General features: G+C 44.4%; 1 protein-coding gene across 3 annotated transcripts in view; it reads left to right on the top strand.

The window, feature by feature from the left end:
- Positions 1 to 23856, top strand: part of LOC141128985 (3 beta-hydroxysteroid dehydrogenase type 7-like) — a 178320-nt gene that overhangs the window by 36894 nt on the left and 117570 nt on the right. For all 3 annotated transcript variants that reach the window (XM_073616671.1, XM_073616672.1, XM_073616670.1), the window contains exons 4-5: positions 2047 to 2155; positions 18069 to 18168. In XM_073616671.1, the coding sequence (XP_073472772.1) occupies positions 2047 to 2155; positions 18069 to 18168 (209 nt within the window). The remainder of the gene's footprint in view (positions 1 to 2046; positions 2156 to 18068; positions 18169 to 23856) is intronic.

Genomic DNA, 23856 nt, shown 5'->3' with positions numbered 1-23856 from the left:
AAGTGCACTTTCAGTGCAATTTCAAGTGCACTTTGCACTTGTCAATTGTACTTGTAGTGCAAAGTGGATTTGCCTTTAGTAAATAACTCCCTATATCTCACTTGGGACTGTAGATACAAAAGGGGAGAGAAGAAATCTCCCCAGACAGTTGGCACTACAACACGTGTTTCCAGTGAAAGATTTCCCCTCTGTTCCTGTTCTGGTGATAAACTCAATTTTTTATTTTCCCTCCCTTTCAGTCCCAGTGACAATGGTCACCAGCACATATAGTGCATCTGAAAAGTATTTACAGTACTTACATTTTTCCAAATTTTGCTATGTTACAGCCTTATTCCAAAATTGATTACATTCATTATTTTCCTAAAAATTCTACAAACAATACCCCATAATGACTATGTGAAAAATGTTTGTTTGAAATCCTTGCATATGTATTAAATATAAAAAATGAAAAAAAAAATCACATGTACATAAGTATTCACAGCCTTTGCTCAATACTTTGTTGAAGCACCTTTAGCACCAATTACAGTCGCAAGCCTCTTTGGAGTATGATGCTACAAGCTTGGTGTACCCATTTTTTGGGCAGTTTCTCCCATTCTTTTTTGCAGCACCTCTCAAGCTTCATCAGGTTGGATTGGGAGCGTTGCTGCACAGCCATTTTCAGATCTCTCCAGAGATGTTCAATCAGGTTCAAGTCTGGGCCCTCGCTGGGCCAATCAAGGACATTCACAAAGTTGTCCCATAGCTACTCCTTTGTTATCTTGGCTGTGTGCGTAGGGTGTTGTCCTGTTGGAAGATGAACCTTCGCCCCAGCCTGAGGTCCAGAGCGCTCCTGGAGCAGGTTTTTATCAAGGATGTCTCTGTACATTGCTGCATTCATCTTTCCCTCAATCCTGACTAGTCTCCCAAGTTCCTGACGCTGAAAAAATCCCCACAGCATGATGCTGCCACCACCACAATGCTTCACTGTAGGGATGGTACTGGCCAGATTAAAAGCGGTGCCTGGTTTCCTCCTGATATGACACTTGACACATTCAGGCCAAAGAGTTCAATCTTTATTTCATCAGACTAGAGAATTTTGTTTCTCATGGTCCAAGAGTCTTTCAGGTGCCTTTTGGCAAAATCCAGGCGGGCTGTCCTGTACCTTTTACTGAGGAGTGGCTACTGTCTGGCGCTCTACTATACATGCCTTATTGCTGGAGTGCTGCAAAAATGGTTGTTCATCTGGAAGGTTCTCCTCTCTCCACAGAGAAACGTTGGAGCTCATATCAGAGTGACCATCAGGTTCTTGGTCACCTCCCTGACTAAGGCCCTTCTCCCCCGATTGTTCAGTTTGGCTGGGCGGCCCGCTCTAGGAAGACTCCTGGTGGTTCCAAACTTCTTCCATTTACGGATGATGGAGGCCACTGTGCTTATTGGGACCTTCAATGCTGCAGATATTTTTATGTACCCTTCCCCAGATCTGTGCCTTGATACATTCCTGTCTTGGAGGTCTACAGACAATTCCTTGGACTTCATGGCTTTGTCTGTGCTCTGACATGCACTGTTAACTGTGGGACTTTTCATAGACAGGTGTGTGCCTTTCCAAATCATGTCCAATCAACTGAATTTACCACAGGTGGACTCCAAGTTGTTGAACCATCTCAAGGATGATCAGTGGAAGCACGTGAGCTGAATTCTCAGTGTCATGGCAACGGCTGTGAATACTTATGTACATATGATTTTTTTTTTTTTATAAATTTGCAAATATTTCACAGAAACATCTTTCATGTTGTCTTTATGGAGTATTTATTTGTAGAATTTTGAGGAAAATAATCAATTTAATCCATTTGGAATAAGGCTGTAACATAACAAAATGTGGAAAAAGTAAAGCGTTGTAAACACTTTCTGGATGCACTGTATAGAGGGTAAATCATCCCAATGGGGGCACAGACAGCACTAAAAACCTGACTGAGGTTTGGCTTAAGACAGGTTTTTGAGAGTAGCTACAGTGATTAACTAGAAAACAGAACCTCTATATTAAATTTTTTGTCACTTTTTTCTTTGCAGGGACAGAGAATGTTATAAAAGCTTGTCTGGCCTCAGATGTCCCCTACTTACTGTACACAAGCTCAATAGCTGCAGTTGGACCAAACACAAATTTAGATCCTATGGTGGGGTAAGTCTTTAATAAAAAGTGTGTTCTCAGCACCTCCACATTTTAGCTATCATTGTACAGAACACCTGAAGGCTGCCCTTCTACATAGTAACTATAGGGAGTAACTCACACTGCACCGTCACCATTCACACAATGCCTTGTATTTTTCAATTATTTGATTGCCTGAGGTAGAGATTAAGATGTCAGTGCCCTGCCTCTCCAACATGTCCAATCAGAGATTACCTTGTATTCATTAAAAAAAATACAAGGCATTCAGTAAATGGTGGTGATGCAGAGTGAGTGACCCCCTGCTACTAATATGCAGGAAGGTCGTAAGGCTGGGTTCACACTGGAGAACGCAGTGGCTCACAGCAGGAGTCCAGTGCATCTCCATTCACCATTCTAGGTCAGATTTCAGCCCAAATTTTTGGCAGAATTCGGACCTAAAATGGACCAAAAGACGCACAGACACTGCGGAGATGTGTAAACTGGCTCCATAGAGAGCCAGTCAGAATCACCTGCTATGCAAATTGGATACAGAGAAACCCGCATCCAATTCGCAAAAGTGTGAATCCAGCCTTACATAATACTTCTGCAGTAAAGCAGAATTCTAAGTATTTTGTTTTTTATTAACTCTCATGAGGTGTATGCCACCTCCAGGATCACTGGCCTTTATCACTTACAGTTTCATCATTGCTGGATAGCATAGCTTTCACTATACTTTCAGTGCTGTGACTAAGATATCTGCAGCTCTAATATACAGAAGTGACACTGACGTTTATCAGATCCTTCTTTCCCATTGTTCATTCACGCCTTGTATTATGTGATCACAGGCCTCTATTCACATGTGCTGTTAGCTGGCCTTCAGTGGCTAAGCCTACAAATCTCTGCATTTTTTTTAAATACAAAGAAAATATAGAGGAAGCATGTGAAAATGTAAAAATCACATTAAAAAATTACCATATTTATCAGCGTATAACACGCACCTTCATTTTAGGAGGGAAGTTTCAGGGGAAAAAACGTAATTTTAAATAAAGAACTTTGAAGCAAAATAAGGGTCAGTGCCCATCAATACAGCCTCACCATTGCCCATCTGCAGCCTCACTAGTGCCCATCAATGCAGCCTGATCAATGCCCATCTACACAGGGCTGTCTTAATAAGTGGGCACAACTGGGCACTGCCCAGGGGCCCCAGCTGCATGGGGGGGCCCTGCATTTTCCCTGCCCCTTGCAGCTTAGTTGGTAAACAAGTACTGCTTTGTCAAGATATCTGGAATGTAGATGGGTCAGAGTGCTTGGGAGATATCTGGGGTGTAGTGGGGTCAGAGTGCTGGAGAGATATCTGGGGTGTAGAGGGATCAGGGTGCTGGGGGAATATCTGGGGTGTAGAGAGGTCAAAGTGCTGGGGAATCTGGGGTGCAGAGAGGGATCAGAGTGCTGGAGGGACATCTGGGGTGTAGTGGGGTTACCGTTATGGAGGAATGTGGGGTGTAGAGGGGTCAGAGTGCTGGGGGGATATCTGGGGTGTAGAGGTGTCAGAGTGCTGGGGGATATCTGGCATGTAGAGGGGTCAGAGTGCTGGGGAGATATCTGGGATGTAGATGGTTAAGAGTGCTTAGGAGATATCTGGGGTGTAGAGGTGTCAGAGTGCTGGGGGATATCTGGCATGTAGAGGGGTCAGAGTGCTGGGGAGATATCTGGGATGTAGATGGTTAAGAGTGCTTAGGAGATATCTGGGGTATAGAGGGGTCAGAGTGCTAGGGGGATATCTGGGGTGTAGAGGGGTCAGAGTGCTGGGGGGATATCTGGGGTGTAAAGGGATCAGAGTGCTGGGGGAATATCTGGGGTGTAGAGAGGTCAGAGTGCTGAGGGATCTGGGGTGCAGAGAGGGATCAGAGTGCTGGAGGGACATCTGGGGTGTAGTGGGGTTACCGTTATGGGGGAATGTGGGGTGTAGAGAGGTCAGAGTGCTGGGGGGATATCTGGGGTGTAGAGGGGTCAGAGTTCTGGGGGGATAGCTGGGGTGTAGAGGGGTCATAGTGCTGGGGGGATATCTGGGGTGTAGCGGGGACAGAGTGCTAGGGGAATATCTGGGGTGTATAGGGGTCATATTGTTGGTGTATAGAGGGGTTTGAGTGCTTGGGAGATATCTGGGGTGTAGAGGGGTCAGAGTGCTTTGGGGATATCTGGGGTGTAGAGGGGTCAGAGTGCTGGGGGGGATATATGGGGTGTAGAGGGGTTTGAGTGCTTGGGAGATATCTGGGGTGTAGAGGGATAAGAGTGCTGGGGGGATATCTGGGGTGTAGAGAGGTCAGAGTGCTGGATGGATATCTAGGGTGTAGAGGGGTCAGAGTGCTGGGGGGGATATCTGGGGTGTAAAGGGGTCAGAACGCTAGGGGAAATCTGGGGTGTAGAGGGGTCAGAGTGCTGGGGGGATATCTGGGGTGCAGTGGGGTCAGAGTGTTAGGGGGGTATCTGGGGTGTAGAGGGGTCATATTGTTGGTGTATAGAGGGGTTTGAGTGCTGGGGGGAGATCTGGGGTGTAGAGGGGTCAGAGTGCTGGAGAGGTATTTGGCGTCGAGAATCCAGGAGGTGTGGAAGTGGTAACGGGATAACAATGGTAGGGGAAAACCTGGTGTATGTGTGTGTGTGTGTGTGTGGGGGGGGGGGGGTAGGGTAGAGTTAGGAGTGCTGGATGTATATAAGATGTAGAGGGGGTTACAATGTTGGGGTTATCTGAGGCCCTGTCAGGCTGGATGGTGCCTCATGATTTTTGTTGGCGGTTGTGTCTATACTTGTTACAACTGTCCTGAGCATCATTCTAGCAGATATATTATATGCACAGGACAGCTTTGTTACTTTATGTATGTAGTATTTTCCCACTGTTTCTTTGCTGTACAGAAGGGAAGCTCCGCTTGTCTGCCTTCTACCTACTTGATGTCTGTTTACCTGCGATGTGTCCCTTGTAGGGGCCCCAGAGCATTACTTTGCCCAGGGGCCCATGATGCTATTAAGACGGCCCTGGATCTACAGACTCACTATTGCCCATCAATGCAGCTTGATCATTGCCCATCAGCAGCCTCACAATTGCCCATCAATGCCCAACTGCAGCCTCACCATTGCCATGAAGGCAGCCTGATCAATGCCCATCTGCAGCCTCACCATTGCCATGAAGGCAGCCTGATCAATGCCCATCTGCAGCCTCACCATTGCCATGAAGGCAGCCTGATCAATGCCCATCTGCAGCCTCAACTCAGATTACTGCTGCCTTGGAGGGGACAGGGAGGGGGGTGGGACAAGCGCAGTCAGATTACATACAGCAAGAATCTCCTGTTTAATCGGCGGCCTCTTTAATACAAAGTCTCACCACCTGGACCGGCTTCTATGATAGACAGAACACTGCTCCAACGCCGGCCCAGGAGACGAGACTTCCTATTACAGGGGATAAACAGGGGATTCTCGCTGTATGTAATCTGACGGCGCTCATCCCGCCCCCCTCCCGGTTCCCTCCTAGGCAGCCCAGATTGCAGTATTGGCATATAACACGCACACACTATTTGCACCCGATTTTCTGGGAGAAAAAGTGCGTGTTATACGCCAATAAATACAGTACTTTTCAGCGAACACTCAACAGGTTTGACCCCCAAACTAAAGTCTACATTTTCCTGGATATTCGGATTATAAATCTTTGCAAAAATTTTTTTTTTTTTTTTATGCACACCTATCATAGGAGAAGTATATAGGCTACCATTTCTATATAACCCCCCCCCCCCATTGATATTTCACTACAATGCCTACCAAATTCTACTGACCTGGAAATAGTATAAAACATAGGACATTGTGAATTCTGGCACTCATTTTTAAAATTCCTTTAGCACATGCTTGTTTTAAGCCCCACTCAGACAGGCATTTTCAAAAGGGGAACACCAATTGTTGCCCCTATACTTCTTTTGTGACAGGTGCTCTTTAAGTTGACTCCAACACTATATTTTCTGTATTACCATCTGGCTCCAATAACTATTTTGCTGAAGCTAATCAAACTAGTTGTTCATTGAACTAGGTCTGTATCGCTGGTCATTGACCCTTCAAAAAGAATGTGATCATTATGTTAAGGGGATTCTAAAAGATAACATTTTACCATTAACGTAATGCGTTACCTAGCAACATAGGCTGAAAAAAACACATTATCATCAAATTCAACCACTTATATTAAAAGAAAATCTGACATCCTCAAATTCAAGCAAAGAACCCTTAAAGTGTGTGGTTCAGTTTTCATGTGGTGTTCTCTCCCTGGATCAACAATTTGCTATTTTTTTTTTTTTTTAATAAAAATGTAATGTAATGTACTTGTACAATGTATAAAAATACATTCACATGTAATGTTCCTAATGTACTTTTAGGAAGACCTCCAAACCTTTTTTAAAAAAATCTGTTAGAATCAATTCCCATGTTAGGAAATTCCACGTTTGTACTGCCCTTACAGCTCGGTATTCTGCTGCTGTAGCCCATCTGCTTCAAGGTTTGATGTGTTATGCGTTCAGAGCTGGTGTTCTGCATACCTGGATTGTAACGTGTGGTTATTTGAGTTACTGTTGCCTTTCTATCATATCAAGCCAGTCTGCCCATTCTCCTCTGACATCAACAAGGCATTTTCCTCTATACAACTGCCGCTCACTGAATATTTTCTCTTTTTCGGACCATTCTCTGTAAATCCTAGAGATGGTTGTGTGTGAAAATCCCAGTAGATCAGCAGTTTTTTAAATACTCAGACCAGCCCTTCTGGCACCAACAACCATGCCACATTCAAAGTCACTTAAATCCCCTTTCTTCCCATTTCTGATGCTCGGTTTGAACTTCAGCAAGTCGTCTCCACCACGTCTAGATGCCTAAATGCATTGAGTTGCTGCCATGTGATTGGCTGATTAGGAATTTGTGTTACCAAGCAATTGAACAGGCGTACCTAATAAAGTGACCGGTGAGTGTACAGGTATATACTGTACAGCTGTGGCCAAACATTTCGAGAATGACAAATAATAATTTTCACAGTCTGCTGCTTCAGTGTTTTTAGATCTCTTTTGTCAGAAGTTACTATGGTATACTGAAGTATAGTTACAAGCATTTCATAAGTGTCAAAGACTTTTATTATGTAAAGAAAAGTGTAGCGCTAATATGATATCAAAAATAGGAAACAAATGGTGTGACCATAGATGTAATGCAAAACCTCACATGTAAAGAAACACAGTGCTATCATATTACTGCATTGCAAGATAAGGTGATTAAATTGCCAATGCAGTAACTGCAAATAGTGATGACAAGAGAAGAAAAAAATAAATATATATAATGAGAGCAACAATAAGTGAAGCAAAAATTGTATTCATAAAATAACATCAAAGTCCATATATGACGACATGGTGACTTGAAAAAACAAATTGTCTGCACCAAGTTTTTTCAAGTCATATATGAACTTTGATGTTATTTTATAAATACAATTTTTGCTTCACTTATTGTTGCTTTTCACATAGCTATCAATTTCTAACAATTTGATAGTTCACTTTGTTTTTATGAGGTTTTTTCGATCTCGTTACATATATTTATTTTTTTCTTCTCTTGTTATCACTATTTGCAGTTACTGCATTGGCAATTTAATCACCTTATCTTGCAATGCAGTAATATGATAGCACTATGTTTTTTTTTACATGTGAGGTTTTGCATTACATCTATGGTCACACATTTGTTTCCGATTTCTGATATCATATTAGCGCTACACTTTTCTTTACATAGTTTTTACCACTTTTTGCAAACCAATCTTTTGCTGTGTCAGCTGCTAAACACAACTTTTAAAGAGACAGCGCGGTTTTGTTCACCTTTATTTACTCAAAGACTTTTATTGACAAATACATTAAGTTTATGCAAAGAGTCAACATTTGCAGTTTTGACCCTTCTTTTTCAAGACCTCTGTAATTTGCCCTGGCATGCTGTCAATCAACTTCTGGGCCACATCCTGACTGATGGCAGCCTAGTCTTGCTTAATCAATGCTTGGAGTTTGTCAGAATTTTTGTTTGTTTTTTTGTTCACTCGCCTCTTGAGGATTGACCACAGGTTCCCAATGGGATTAAGGTCTGGGGAGTTTCCTGGCCATGGACCCAAAATGTTGATGTTTTGTTCCCCAAGCCACTTATTTATCACTTTTGCCCTATGGCTAGGTGCTCCATCATGCTGGAAAAGGCATTGTTCCTCACCAAACTGTTCTTGGATGGTTGGGAGAAGTTGCTTTTGTACCATTCTTTATTCATGGCTGTGTTCCTAAGCGAAATTGTGAGTAAGCCCACTAAGAAGCAACCCCACACATGAATTGTAATTAGGATGAGAGAAGACAGGACAGAAGAACTGACGCGTTTCACACTATCAAACAGTGCTTAATCATGAATAATCATGATTAAGCACTGTTTGATAGTTATTGCTATATGCATTGCCAGCACCTGTTGCTTCAACTTTGAGGAGAGGTTTATTTCCATTGACCTACTTGGAGCGGTGATCCCCATTCCACACATGAATGGTCTCAGGATGCTTTGCTTTTGGCATGACACAGGGCTGATTGTAGGGTTCACCTTTTCTTCTCTGAACAAGGTTTTTTTCTGGATGCCCCCAACAATCAGGAAGGGGATTCATCAGAGAAAATGACTTTACCCCAGTCCTCAGCAGTCCAATCCCTGCACCTTTTGCAGAATATCAGTCTGTCCCTGATGTTTTTCCTGGTGAGAAGTGGTGTCTTTGCTGCCAATCTTGACACCAGGCCACCCTCCAAAAGTCTTCGCCTCACTGTGCAGGCAGATGTATTCACACCTACCACCTGCCATTCCTGAGCAAGCTCTGCACTGGTGGTGCCCCAATCCTGCAACTGAATCAACTGAGACGGCGCTTGCTGGACTTTCTTGGGCACCCTGAAGCATTCTTCAGAAATGTAGTGGAAATGTTTTTTATGGGATTAAGTTAATTTTCATGGCAAAGAGGGACTTTGCAATTAATTGCAATTCATCTGATTACTCTTCTAAACATTCTGCAGTATATGCAAATTGTCATCATAAAAATTGAGGCAGCAGACTTTGTGAAAATTAATATTTGTGTCATTCTCAAAAATTTTGGCCACGGCTGTTTATATATATATTGGTTAATCACCTCTAGGTGAGCTAATTCAGTAGTTGCCATTTCTTCTGTCCGCCAGGTCTACTTAAAAATAACATCTGTAGAAGCATTTTTGTATACTTTCTGGCACTATTTTAATGTTTCTGGGCTGGCATTACAAGTTCATTAATTACTTTATGTGTTGCCTGTGGTTTCTGCTGAAATATAAAAACAAGTAATGATTCCAAACATTAAAACACAAAGCAATAACAATGCCTAATGCCATCATTTGTAAGCCTCATCCACGTTAAACAGATGCTATGTGGTATTTAAGTTGCTGACATCCTTACTTTAAGAGTTCAAAGGAGTCTGAAAAGTTGATAACATACATTCATTAGTAAATACCTCGGGATTAGGTGCTTAGCCATTCTCATGGCCAAGGTTACTGAACTCTGTGTCATTTTAGAGGGAAAGTTTCATCAGTCTGGGTAATACATTTATTGCTCTTATCTTCTGTAAATATACGTACTGTGAGTGTGAGGTCTGATGTATTAAAAGTATTAGGAAGATCAAAAGCAGGTTAAAGACTATACATTTTTGTGTTGTATGTGCTCTTTAATAAATGAGGCAGTGCAAAGAGCAACGATGATGTGCAAAATACATTAGGTCCCAGCACTTGATTTACTAAGTGAGTAGGCTTGCTTGCTGGGCTGTTCATCTTTGATAATGCTATGTGGATACTTTATTCGGATTTACAAAAAGTAAGGAAGATGTATACATGTCAGGCTGACTTAACACCTATTTTGCAGCAACACCCAGTTAAATGCATTTTATTGCAACACAAAGTGATGCACAATCCTGGTTTGGTATGTTGCAGTGCCATTTGTTTTGAATGGGAACCCAATGCACCATTCCAGGGCTTCTAGGGGGCAAGGGGAAGGGGACACATTGACCACCAACATAAGGTGGCACACTGACTACCAGCGTAAGGGGACACACTGTTATGTTATGGTGGATATGATGCTGTCCTACCAGCTACACTGTATACACTATATTGTGAAACATATTGTCCTGAATGCTGTACTGTATACACTATGTTGTGCATTACATACTCCTTGCCCAGGTTTTTACTGCCTCAACAGTCACTGGTTGCAAAGTAGCTCCTAATTTTTTAATTTTTTAGTTCTTCTTTAAAAAATAAAGGTAAAGTTTTTAGTTTTTGATAGAGTGGAGATGGTTTAGAACAACCCTCAAGTATTTATTACTGTAGGTATCCCAGTTAGGGAGATTATCCCTATTTTTCCTGTTTACCGCTATCATCAAGTCAAAATTTTGGGTTGTCGTCACAACAGGAATCAAGGGGAAATCTTCCAATGGGGACACCCTGTTAACAACCAGGGATTTCCTCACTTTGGAGGGATTTCCTCTTACTTCCTGTTTTGCTATGGGACAGGATGTGATGGGAAATCTCCCCAGTGTGATACAGTTAGAAAAAGAAAACACAAAACTGACGGGGTATAACCATGGACCGATTAACATAAGGGCTATTGGAGCTGCAGCTTCAGGCCCCTACCTTAAGATAGGCCCATTCCAGTGAGTCATTAATGCTGCCCCACCCAGCCCTGCTCTGTGTGCAATGTACACATGGTTGATATGTAAATCACGGGTGGCACTGATATGCAATTTGCGGACGCATTCATACAAGGTGTATCTAAAAGTTTAGAGACTGGCTGTGTTTAGAAGAAAGTACTTTATTTATCTACGTTTACACACTATCACCTACAAAATAGTCCTCTTGTAAAGCAATACAGTGCTCACAGCGTTCCTGACACTTTTGGAATGTGTCCTGGAAGTCTTCTTTTCGAAACGCGTCAGCCCTCCTGCTTTTCGTGCTGGCTCTCCTCAATGGGGTCAAAATGGCGACCTTTGAGTTGGATCTTCAACTTATTGCAGTATCACCATAAAACTTGCCGAATCATGTCAAATGTCTCTGTGGTAGATTTGCCCAGTTTCACACAGAATTTCACGTTTGCACTTTGTTCTATTTTGCTATTTATGATGAAATAGCAGAAGTGTTAACGCACATGGTCAGAATATCACCAGTGGGGAGCGTGGTTTCGGCATGCTGTAGAGAGGACACATCTCTCCCAAGCTCCGGCGCTGGCACAACACAAACAGCCTTTTATCGCGCAAACAACACCTCGTTTTTGCAGCTAACGATGAGGAAACGATCCGGTAAACCCCTGCCTAAGAAGGGCACCTCTGCAGGCTCGATCAAGAGGTTTTTGGCCGCAGAACCGGAGGACATGGAGGACACTGACGGCCTAGGCCGCTCGCCCTGCAGCGTGACCTCGAAAACGGGCTCCGCCTCCCGCACTAGGCCGGAGCCCAGACGCCGCTCTCCTGTCTCATCAGCCGGATTGGAAGATGAGGGGAACACGCACACACGCTCAGGAGTCGCTACCTCGGTGAGTGACTTACCCACTAAGACTGACTTGGCGTCCATGCTTTTGGGCCTCGAGCGTGTTATCAGGAAGGAGGTCTCGGCGGTACCGTCGGATCTTTCACAGGTCCTTGAGAGGGTAGAGGAGACGGAGCAACGCCTAGATCGCCACGCGTCCGCCATTAGAGCTTTACAGGCCTCTAATCGCCAACTCGCTATTGCACACAGGATGGCTCTATACAAATTAGAGGACCAGGAAAATCACAATAGGCGAAACAACATCAGGATTCAGGGTCTCCCCAAGGCGACAAGAGATGACGACCTACTCCCCTCTCTCCGGGGTATTTTTAATGGCCTCCTTGGTTTGGCCTGCGGACCATCCCCTGCAAATTGACCGCGCTCATCGAGCCCTCCGTCCACGCAACCTTGCCTCTGATGTTCCGAGAGACATAATTTGCAGAGTTCATCACTACCCTGAAAAGGAACTAATCATGAAAAAAGCCAGGGTGTCTCCTTTACTAGACTTTGATAGTGCTAGCCTTTCTTTCTTTCCGGATCTGGCTCGGGAAACACTGGAGAGACGCAGGGCCCTGCGTCCTGTCACCGAAAAACTTACGAATGCATCCATTAACTACAGATGGGGCTTCCCAGCTGCCCTCATTGCTAGCAAGGATGGTAAAACGGCTGTCCTTCGATTCCCAGAGGACCTGGAAAAGTTCTGCCTGGACATGAACATATCAACTCCAGATCTCCCAGGCTGGCAAGATGGCATCCCACCTCTGCCACCTAATTCTGAATCAAAATGGCAGAAGGTGGGCCGCAAACATCGTTCATCTTTGGCCGGATCCCCTCCACAGCTTACTTAAGTATCTTGTTTGCAGTAACACTGCACAGTTTCACATCCCCAGTTGGTCCTTGAAAACAGGACATAGCAAACTCATCCACACCACTCTAACCTCACAATGGTTTATTAACAGGGAGCATGTGCCTTTAAGTTCCTAATTTTATTTTATTTTTTTTAATTTTTTTTAAGTTTGGCACACACTGCCCCCAGCTCAGGATGAGGCCTCTGGATATGTAATTTATATCTGCAAGTTATAGTTCCACACAGTTGCATGTTTATAGTGGTGTTATCCTTTTAATAGGTTTTAAAAATTGGTGTTGTTACTTTTTACTTTTGACGACATGGAATGTCGGCGCCGGGGCATTGAGATGTTGATCACCTAAACCTCGGTCGCTGTGTCTGGATGCCCGGGCGTATCCTCCCCTCTATGATTAGGAGCCATGTGGCCCCCGTGCCCCTATGTCCCTGCCCCCAGGTGGGTGCGGGTGTGGGGGTGCTGGGCCTCATGCGCATCCTGTTTTTGAACGGCATTAATATGCGTGCACTAGTAATCACCACCCTCGTGGTGAAAGGTGTTTATTGTTCCGTTCATGCTATTGATTTTCTCTTTTATCTCCTCATTATCTTTTTCTTTATCCTCTCCCTCCTCTTCCCCAGCCTCCCCACCTTTCCTACCCCGTCCCTCCTTCCCCTGTCTCAGGTCCATTTCCTTAGGATACATGTACGCACGTATGCCCTCTCTCGGCACCCATGGCTAAGGTAAATTTAATTTCTATTAATGTACGGGGGTTACACGCTCCCGGTAAAAGGCACAACTTGTACAGAGAACTAGGTCGCCTGCAGGGGGACGTGATTTTCTTGCAGGAGACACATCTTACGCTTACCACAAATGTTAAACTTCATTCACATCACTATCCCACGTGGTATTATGGTCTTTCGGATGTTCACAAAGCAAAGGCGTGGCCATTGGGTCCCGTAGAGGATTTGCGTTTACATTAGATTCCATGCTAAGTGATCCGCTAGGTCGTTACTTGTTTCTCAGGGGCATCCTGGGCGGTATGCCTTGTACTTTGGCAACTCTATATTCACCTAATCGCAATCAGGCGGGCTTTATTTCATCCACACTGAAGAAATTAAGGGACTTTTCTCATGGATGCATTCTCCTTGCCGGTGACTTTAACACGCCCCTGGAACCTGTTATCGACACTTCCAGAGGGAGATCTAGCATTCCCCACACGCGTCTTCGGTTTATTCGGAAAACCTTACATGACGCTCAATTAATGGATATCTGGAGGATTATGCATCCTAGGGAAAGAGACTTCACGCATTATTCTCAGGTCCATCAGACTTATTCTAGAATTGACCTGTTCTTTATTGACCATCACCATTTGCCCTTATTAGTGGGGTCTTCAACTGAAACCTCGCCCCTCTCGGATCATGCTCCGATTAAGATCACTGTTAAAGTCCCATCCCTTCCCTTTAAATCTACTAATTGGAAACTTAATGTGGAACTCCTTGCCGAGGAGATTGATAAACAAGCTATATTTAAGGAACTTGCCCTGTACTTTCAAGAGAATGCCCAACCTGACATATCTACAGGGATACTTTGAGAGGCCCACAAAGCCCACATACGAGGCAAACTTATAGATTTGGGAGCCAGGAAAAAAAAAGGAACGTAAATTTCAACAGAACAAACTACTTAGTGAAATCAGAGTACTCGAACAACAACACAAAGCTAGCCAATCGATAACTGTTTTCCACACCCTGACCACAAAGAGGGAGGAACTGAAATCGCTTTTTCATCTGGAACACAAACAAAAGGCACGCATAGTGGCGCAATGTTTTCACGAGTGGGGAGACAGACCGGGCCGCTTGCTGGCCAGGTCTCTGCAACAAAAAAAGGCTGCCTCTTTCATAGCCAAAATTAAAAACTCTTCATCCACTTTGTATCATGACACCCCTAATATAGGTAGAGAATCTATCAGAACCTATATCAGGTTCAACACTTGATTAAAGATAAGGAGGAGAGGAAGTGACTCATAGCAGATTACTTACATAGGGCAAACTTACCTAGACTATCTCCTGACATACTCAACTCATTGGAGGGGGAGATCACCACCTCGGAACTTCGTGTCGCTTTAAAAGCCATGGCTACAGGTAAGGCACCGGGTCCGGATGGATTTACGGTGGCCTACTACCATTCTTTTGCAGACACTTTGTTACCTCACTTGTCAGCTCCTGCTAACGCGTTTTCCTCGGGTGGTGACCTCCGTCCAGAGACCACTCATGCACACATCACAGTTATACCCAAACCGGGTAAAGACCCCACTAACTGCGGGAGTTACCGACCCATTTCATTACTCAATATTGACGCTAAACTATACGCTAAGGCCATTGCCAATAGACTCCTTCCCCTAATACCACAATGGATTTCTAAGGATCATACAGGCTTTATCCCAGGCAGGGAAGCTAGAGACAATGCGCTTAGATCTCTTCTACTAATCTCGCATGTTCGTGGAGTCTCCCAGACCACCCTTCTACTCTCAACTGACCCGGAAAAGGCGTTTGATAGGGTGGACTGGGAGTTCCTAATATCCACGTTGACCCATTTGGGCATAAGGCCATCTCTGATTGCTCAAATCTCAGCGCTCTACAAACAGCCTACTGCACAACTGCGCATTAATGGTTCCCTCAGTAAACCCTTTACTTTACACAACGGTACGCGCCAGGGTTGCCCTCTCTCCCCAATTTTATTTGCCCTTTCATTGGAACCCTTCCTCTCTATCGTCAGACAAAATCCAAGCATCCATGGGATAGTTGTAGGTGAATCAGAACACAAGTATGCTGCATATGCAGATATACTATTTTATGTGCAACAACCCCTGATAACCCTACCCAATCTATAATCAGAATTTTCACAATTTAGCAAGGTATCGAATTTCAAAATCAACATGTCAAAATCAGAAATTTTAAATATCTCTATCCCCAACTCTACCGTGTCCCAATTAAAATAGGCTTTCCCCTTTAGTTGGCAGGAGCGGAAAATGAAGTACCTTGGTGTCTTCCTCACTCCGAAACTGACTTCACTATTTCGTACAAACTACATCCCACTGTTAAATAAGATTAGGATTGACCTTCAGAGGTGGTCTCAGTCTGCCCATTCCTGGTTTGGTAGAATTGGAGTTGTCAAGATGAATATTCTGCCCAGGGTGCTATTTTTGTTTCAAATGATACCTTATGGTATACCCATAGGTTTTTTTAAACTACTTAATTCTGTTATTGGTAGATATGTTTGGAATAGAAGTAGACCTAGGCTGCCTAGATCTCTTACTATCAGAACCAAGAGAGAGGGAGGTCTTACTTCAGAGCCGCTGTGCTGACAAGACTATCTGACTGGAAGTTTCATAGGGACTCTAAAAAATGGGTGTCCTTGGAAATGGAACTCAGCAGAACGGATCTTTCTTCACAAATATGGATTCCGGGGAAATATAGAAGTCTGTCCAAAACTACATCACCGTTGTCTCGCTCCACTCTCATGTTATGGGACTTGCTTTGTAAGCTGTTTAAGTGGCCATATAACTCTCCACTCCTTCCCCTGTCCGGACATAACTACTTTCCCCCTGGAAATACCGAACCCGGGATTCGAGTTTGGAATTTTGGTCCACACACCCTACTACATCATGTTAACAACGCATCAGGGATACTACCTTTGTCTACATTACTCCCCAACTCCAACATCACCGCAATGGATCACTGGAGGTACCGACAACTAGCAGCTTTTGTTCGCTCTCTTCCGAAACCTCTGAGATCTCTCGCGGAGCTATCTCCTATGGAAGTTGCATTTTCAGAAGACCAACCAGTGGAGAAACCTGTGTCATACTTTTATCAGTCTTTTATTAAATTGATCTCTTCGACCGTCCCAACGTTCATATACAACTGGAAAGTTGATTTACAAAAACCACTACAGCCAAACCAAAAGTCCAGCATTCTTCTTTTAGCCCACACGTCCTCCAGAGCATCCAGACTTGCAGAAGTGAACCACAAACTACTGACAAGGTGGCATTACATGCCGGTTATTCTACATAAGTTTTTCCCACAAACATCTCCATTGTGTTGGAGGGGCTGTGGAGAAAGGGCAACCCATGCCCACATATGGTGGTTCTGCCCTCTGATCCGTCCATTTTGGCTGACCATTTTACACTGGATCAAAGAAATCCAAGGATGGGAGGTTCCTAATGACCCGTGGTATGTCTTGTTCCATTGCACAGGTAAACCAATTGGACCTTATAAAAGATCAATTACTCCACACTTACTCAATGCTGCAAAGGCACTCATTACTTTATACTGGAAAAAAACTTCCATCCCAACATTACGCAAATGGTTACTGAAAGTGGATCATGTCTACTATATGGAAGAGATAACCCTCACCTTAAAAAATAAATCAGATCTAGCAAAGAAAATATGGTTCTGTTGGTTTGCCTTCAAATATACTACCGTGTATGCGGATATTATGTCTCAACCCGCGTGAAGTTGTACATAGATTTTATTATCAATGAATGAAGGACTATGGACCTGGACAGATTTACTCCCCTCCTTCCCTCCCCCGTCTCCCCCCCCCCCCCCCCCGTCCACCTCCCGCCTCTTCTCTCTTCTCTTCACTTTATCCTACTCCTTTTCCTTTTTATTTTGATGAGACCTTATAGGAAGAAGTATGCTATTGTTTGTTTATATACGTGTCAAGTGTTCTCCGAACAATTCATGTATGTATATTGGATGTTATTTGATTTAATGAACATGTATGCTTTTTCTACTCTTTCTTTCAATAAAAACTAATTAAACAAAAGAATATCACCAGTTGCACAGCTCCCGATGTACACAGGATGATGTCTTTTGGTACACTGACTTATGAAGGTGATTCCCTGTGACTGTGCATGTCATCTGTTGGCTTATTACAAAACTTGACTCAAACATTTTTGATACCACCTGGTATTTAAAGTGATTGCAAACAATTACCTTGTAAAACAACCCATTCAGTTTAAAATAGAAACGAAAGGCAAAACATTTTTGTATAGATATACAAAAAAAATCATTATAAATACCTTTTCCCCCTTTTTTGAAATGATTACAATCCCTCTGTTCTTAGCTGCATAAGAGCTGGGGGAGGAGAAGCAGCAGCACACTGAGCTTGCCAGTGAATGTCTTATCATTGTAGGAGAGTACACTGAGCCCCCAGCAGAGCTAGAGAACTGACCACGTTGTGCTCTCTTGCTTAGTGTGGTCAGTTTTTAATAGGGAAGCAAGGGGCTAGCACGGACACCAAGGATTTCATACAAAGGAAGCAATACAAGGAGAAAATTATACTGTCTTGTACATGGTACAGCAGGCACATATCAGGAATATGAAGAGTTAGGGTAACAAATGCTTTAGGTTTACTCGTTTTGACTCCATATTAAAGCTATAAAAGTGGAATTCTATATCTTGCCATCTATATTTATTAAAAACCTCCTGTTTCTTTTGTTTTAAGAATCACAGAAGACACAATCTATCATGGTGAGAACTTACTGTCTTATGGTAAAGTAAAGGCTCGGGCTGAAAAGTTAACCCTCTTGGCTAATGGTCAACAGGTATGTAATTTAATAATCAGACAGTTCAGTAGAGAGCAGTTATATTTCATGTGCTGTACACATGTCTTTGTCTCCAGTAACATTCTTCCCATGACAGGAATAAAATTTGTATGGCCCTCATACAGCAGCAGAAACTTTTCACGCTGTCATGCATGAAGCAGTGGTACTGTGTATGCAGGGTCCTGTCATTGTGTGTGCTGTTTCTGCATTTCTTATTACCTGTATAGACTTTGGGCCTTGCCAAAGATATCTAATCTGTGATTCATAAAAGCATCTAGCTAATAGAAAAATGGCATGTCTTCATGACTTAGGGTTGTTTCATACTGCTCCGCTGTGGTTTGTTCACAGCTCAGGTGCAGAGAAAGTTCCCCATAGATTTCATGCAGGTTGCCTGTGTTTTCCCATAGACTTCTATTACATCTGGCATTTTTGGTGCGTTTTCTGAAAGTACACCAAAAATCCTGCAGGCTGCATCTGAAAATACACAAAAACGCTCAATCGAATAGAAGTTCCATAGGAAAGTGAGGGTAACCTGCACAAAAACTGCAGGTACACTATGCTGCACCCGCGCTGCAGCCAAACCGCATCAGGGCAGCGTGAAAGGGGCCTTAGGGCTTGTGTTGATGAGTAAATGCAGCTTTCTTTTAGGTGCAATCAGCTTGCATTTAAGATCAGTTCGAGGCGCATAAACAGGGAGATGCATGCACTGCAGGCTCTGACCAATCTCTAACAGATGGGTTACGGGGGGGGGGGCAGACCCCTTTCAAATACTCTGGGTCAGCCCAGCTGGGGCAGTGGAGTTTGGGTGGAAGTTGGGGATGGAGTGTTAGGCTGTCGGTGGCCCTTGAGGGTGCCCCCTAGTCTTAGGGGGGTGACCTTGGGCCTGGGCTTGGGTGCGAAAGGGACCCTCTTCACGACACACAGTGGTGTCCTCACCAAAGGCACGGGAGCAAGTGGAGGACAGCAAGAGAACACTGCCGGGCAAATCTCCAGGGAGGAAGACAGCCAGGTGGGCTGGTGAGTGTTAGTCAAGAGGACTGAGAGGCATGCCTGAGAGGACTGGGTGCAAGCAGTCTGGGATGGATGCATAGTCAGTCTGGGAGGACTGTGGAGTCTTAGCCAGGAGGGCTAGTGAAAGGGGCAGCTGCAGCCAGGTGGGCTATCGGTGTCTGAAGAGGTGGTGCTGAATCAGTGGCCACAGAAGGAGGGCAGCTGGGCACTGGGACTTTTTTACTACTAAAGGGGTCCGCGATCCCTGCTTGTAAAGGGCATTTGCTACTGTGCCAGCTGGTCCTGGGAGATGTCATTCTACAAGAAAGATCTGTGCTGGAGGTAGAAAGAGAAGTGTATATACGGCCTGTATATAGTTGTGTCCCTGAAGAGTTTCATTGCTTTGATCAAGTGGGCATCCCATAATATCCCTATCAAAGTTTATTCCCCTCAATAAAACATAAAACAAAACACTGCATTGTTTCTTTGACCCAAGTGTGCTGTAAAGATATAGTATGCCTGGCTGTGCAGGGTGAGGAATCTCCTTCTACTTGCGGCTCCTTAGGCTTGATTCACATTTATGCAGTTTTGGTGCTTTTTGCATTTTGCAGATATGCACTACAGTCCATTTAACATGGTTTCCTATGGAACATGTTCTATAGTGCAAATCTGTAAAATGCAAAAAGCACTAAAAATGCATAGGTGTGAATCCAGCCCTAGGGGGTGCACAACAGCTGTATACTGGTGGACCGTCATCTGAGAGGTACTTGTGAACAGGGACGTATGCGCTGCCTCTAGCAGAGACTGCCCGCTGAATGAATATATGAATAAGCCCTTTCAGAGACCTTTTAAATTAAATGTTTATTAATTTGCAAAATAAACAAATACAATAATAATTCTCTTTGAAACCCTTTATAGAGTCCGTGTCCTGTGTAACTTATATTGCACAACCATTACATAATGAAGCACACATATACAATACAGAGTCAAATGTATCTTAAGGAAGTTAACATATTACAAAGATGGTGTATCTGGAACCCAGAACCGTAAGGAGAGAGTTGGTCCAAAGATCCCATATTTTTTTTAAACTTTTCAGAGTGCCCCTAGTAGAATATGTAAGCTGGTAAAGCAGAAGGGCTTCATTAACCAATTGTTCCCACTCTGCAAGGGTTGGTGGAAGGGATCTCTTCCAGGTGATTAAAATAATCTTTTTGGCAAAAAAATAGAGTATACGCAGCAGTTTTTTGGTGTGGGAACTTACAAGAGGGTTATACCCAGCTGGAAGGCCGTATACAGACTTTGTCCACCTCCACATCAGCTCAAGGACCTGCTCAAGCATCCTCCCCTTCACCGGGAATCCCTTCTGTTCCTGCAGTCGTTATGCTTCCACCTGAACCCAGAGTCCCGAATCCTGAGAGGTTCCTTGGAGAACGCAACAAATTCAGAGCCTTCCACAATGCGTATGAACTTTATTTTGCATTACAGCCACGCACTTTCTCTCTGGAAGCAACTAAGGTCGGGTTTGTCATCTCCTTGCTACAGGGAGAACTGCAAGCTTGGGCTCACCGTCTTCTAGAACAAAATGCTGCATCTTTGACGGACTTAGTCTCCTTCTTTGAAGCCATGACTCAGTTATACGAAGACCCCCAGCAAACTACCACCGCAGAAGCTGCTCTTCATACGCTTCAGCAGGGCCACAGAGCAATGGAAGATTACGTTTCAGAATTTAGGTGCTGGAGTTCCGACACCAACTGGAACGATGCTGCCCTGCGTTATCAGTTCCGTATGGGTCTTTCTGAGCCCCTCAAAGATGAACTAGCCAGGGGGTTCCCTCTACCCTGGAGCCACTTATAAATTTGTCAATCCAGATTGACCGTCGTCTGAGGGAATGAAGGTCAGAACGAGCCACTAGCCAGTCACGCCCAGTATGGATGCTACCCCAAGTGCCCAGTTCCTTCAGTTCTGCCTCAACTGCTCCTGCCGCATCCGCTCCGGACGCACCAGAACCAATGCAGCTTGGCCTAATTCGCCCTTCACTTTCGACAGAAGAACGCCAGCGCAGACATCAGCTGAATCTTTGTCTGTACTGTGGAGGATCAGGACATTATGTGAGCTCTTGCCCAGTTAAAATCCGTAAGTGCCTCTCAGTTACATCCACTTCTACTCCATCTCTGCCCAGTAACTCTGCTCACCTTGCTCTTCCCATTCTGTTGCAGCTCCCAGGAGGAACTATCCAGACTCCCACTTTAATTGACTCTGGAGCTTGCAGCTGTTTCATAGATTTATCCTTTTCTGCAAAACATTACATTCCACTCCAACCCAAGGCTCAGAGACTTTCTGTACATCTGGCAGATGGTTCCACCATTAAATCTGGGTTGGTTACTCACGAAACCATCCCTCTATCCACGACCATTGCCAAGAACCACCAAGAGCTGCTACACTTGAATGCCATCGCTTCTCCTCTGTTCCCGATCATTCTTGGCATGCCTTGGTTAAAGGCTCATAACCCGCACATTAACTGGGCCACAGAAGAAATCAAGTTTCTCTCTCCCTATTGCCTTCAGCACTGCTGGCAAGAAAGCCATTATGACCAACCTTCCCTGCTGTGTCTTGATGCAGATTCTGAAGCCTGCCAAGTCATCCCAGCGGCATATCATGACTTTTTTGGATGTATTTAGCAAGAAAGGGGCAGAGACTCTTCCTCATCATCGGGCCTATGACTGTCCAATCGAACTCCACCCTGGGGTTGAAGTTCCTTTTGGCAGAATCTTTCCCTTGTCTGAGTCTGAACTTGTTGCATTAAAAGACAATATTGATGACAACCTCAAAAAAGGGTTCATTCGCCCTTCCATGTCTCCTGCTGAAGCAGGAATCTTCTTTGTAGAAAAGAAAGACCATTTGCTGCGACCCTGCATGGACTATTGTGAGCTTCATAAAGTCCCCCTTAAAAATCTCTATCACTAGTGCCTGAATTATTCTGGCGACTGGGTACTGCCACCATTTTCACAAAGTTGGATCTTCAAGGTGCCTATAACCTGGTCCGTATACTAGAGGGGGATGAATGGAAGACGGCGTTTCGCACACAGTTTGGGCATTTTGAATACCTCGTAATGACCGTCGGACTTTGCAACACCCCTGCTACCTTTCAGCGCTTCATTAACAATGTCTTCCAAGATTTCTTGGATCTGTTTGTTGTTGTTTATCTTGATGACATACTAATCTTCTCTCCCTCTCTAGACCATCACCGTAGGCATGTCAAGAGTGTACTGCGTCGCTTTCGACAACATGGACTTTACGCCAAACCTAAGAAATGCGTGTTTGAATGCCAAAGCATCCGATTTATGGACCTGATCATCTCCACCGAAGGTATCCAGATGGATCCTCAAAAGGTTACGGCCATCTTGGAATGGCCAGCCCCAGTGATAAGAAAGGTGTTCAACGCTTTGTGGGGTTTGCAAACTTTTATCAAAAATTCATGAGAGGATTCTCAGCAATCATATCTCCCATCACCAAACTAACCAAACAAGGCACTAGATTCTGTTGGTCCCCGGAAACTCAAACCGCTTTTGAGACTCTAAAAAAACTATTCACATCCGCATCTGTTCTGAAACATCCTGATCCAGCTTTGCCTTACATCTTAGAGGTAGACGCTTCAGAAACAGCGGTCGGAGCAATATTATCTCAGAGGCAGGAATCTAAGGCTCTGTTGCATCCAGTCGCCTTTTTTTCCCGCAAACTATCAACTGCAGAGGGGAACTATGATGTCGGGGACCGTGAACTTCTAGCCATCAAAGCTGCCCTGGAGAAATGGAGGTACCTACTGGAAGGGGCTGCACACCCAATCCTGATTTATACAGATCACAAGAAACTTGAATATTTAAGAACAGCAAAGAGGTTGAAAACCCGGCAAGCCAGGTGGGCGCTATTCTTTTCTAGATTTGCCTTACATATAATGTACAGGCCCGGATCCAAGAACACAAAACCCTATGCGCTATCACGCATATTCAGTAAATCTGAGGAAGTCTCACCTCACCAGAATCTCCTCTTCCAGATGGGGAGAAATATAGGGGTAAAAATACCCATAATCCTCCGCTTCTTAATGATTCTACGCTGGATCTTGGACAGCCGAGGCAGGGTTTTAGGGTCTTCGTACCCAGATAGAACCCGAGCATCTGGGGCACGCTGAACTGGATACCCAGCAACCACCTCTGGGTCACGATCTGCTTTGGATCTTGGCATAGGCGTAATAGGCCGGGCTGTGGGGGCCCATGGATTCCCTTGATCCTCCTCAAAGGACCTGGCAATGCTAATCAGCGGAGCTGCACTGGCTGACAGCATACTGACAGCATAATTTGCACACTTGCGGTAGTAGTAGCAGGTGTCTTGTCTTCCTGCATATTGCTGATTAACTCCTCACCACTATATCCCCACTTCCCGGAATAAGACAGAGTGTCCGAAAAGAGTTCCGATAATCTATCAGATGAAACGTCTGAATCCGAGATGGTCGAACACTCTTAGGCCGAGAGGCAATTACTCTTAGCTTTTGCCTTGGCTGGCACCTCTATATCAACTCCCTTCACGGCCACCGGTATCACTTCCCCCACAGACACACCACGCTCACTGCTTGCTGACTTACCCAGTATCGGTACTCTTCTCTTGGGCAACTCCGTCATCAACGCGAGCAACCTGGCACAGCCT

Source organism: Aquarana catesbeiana, linkage group LG02, assembly GCF_042186555.1.
Source record: "Aquarana catesbeiana isolate 2022-GZ linkage group LG02, ASM4218655v1, whole genome shotgun sequence".
Classification (NCBI taxonomy): domain Eukaryota; kingdom Metazoa; phylum Chordata; class Amphibia; order Anura; family Ranidae; genus Aquarana; species Aquarana catesbeiana.
The sequence above is the reverse complement of the archived record's forward strand: the minus strand, read 5'-3'. Positions and strand labels throughout refer to the sequence as shown.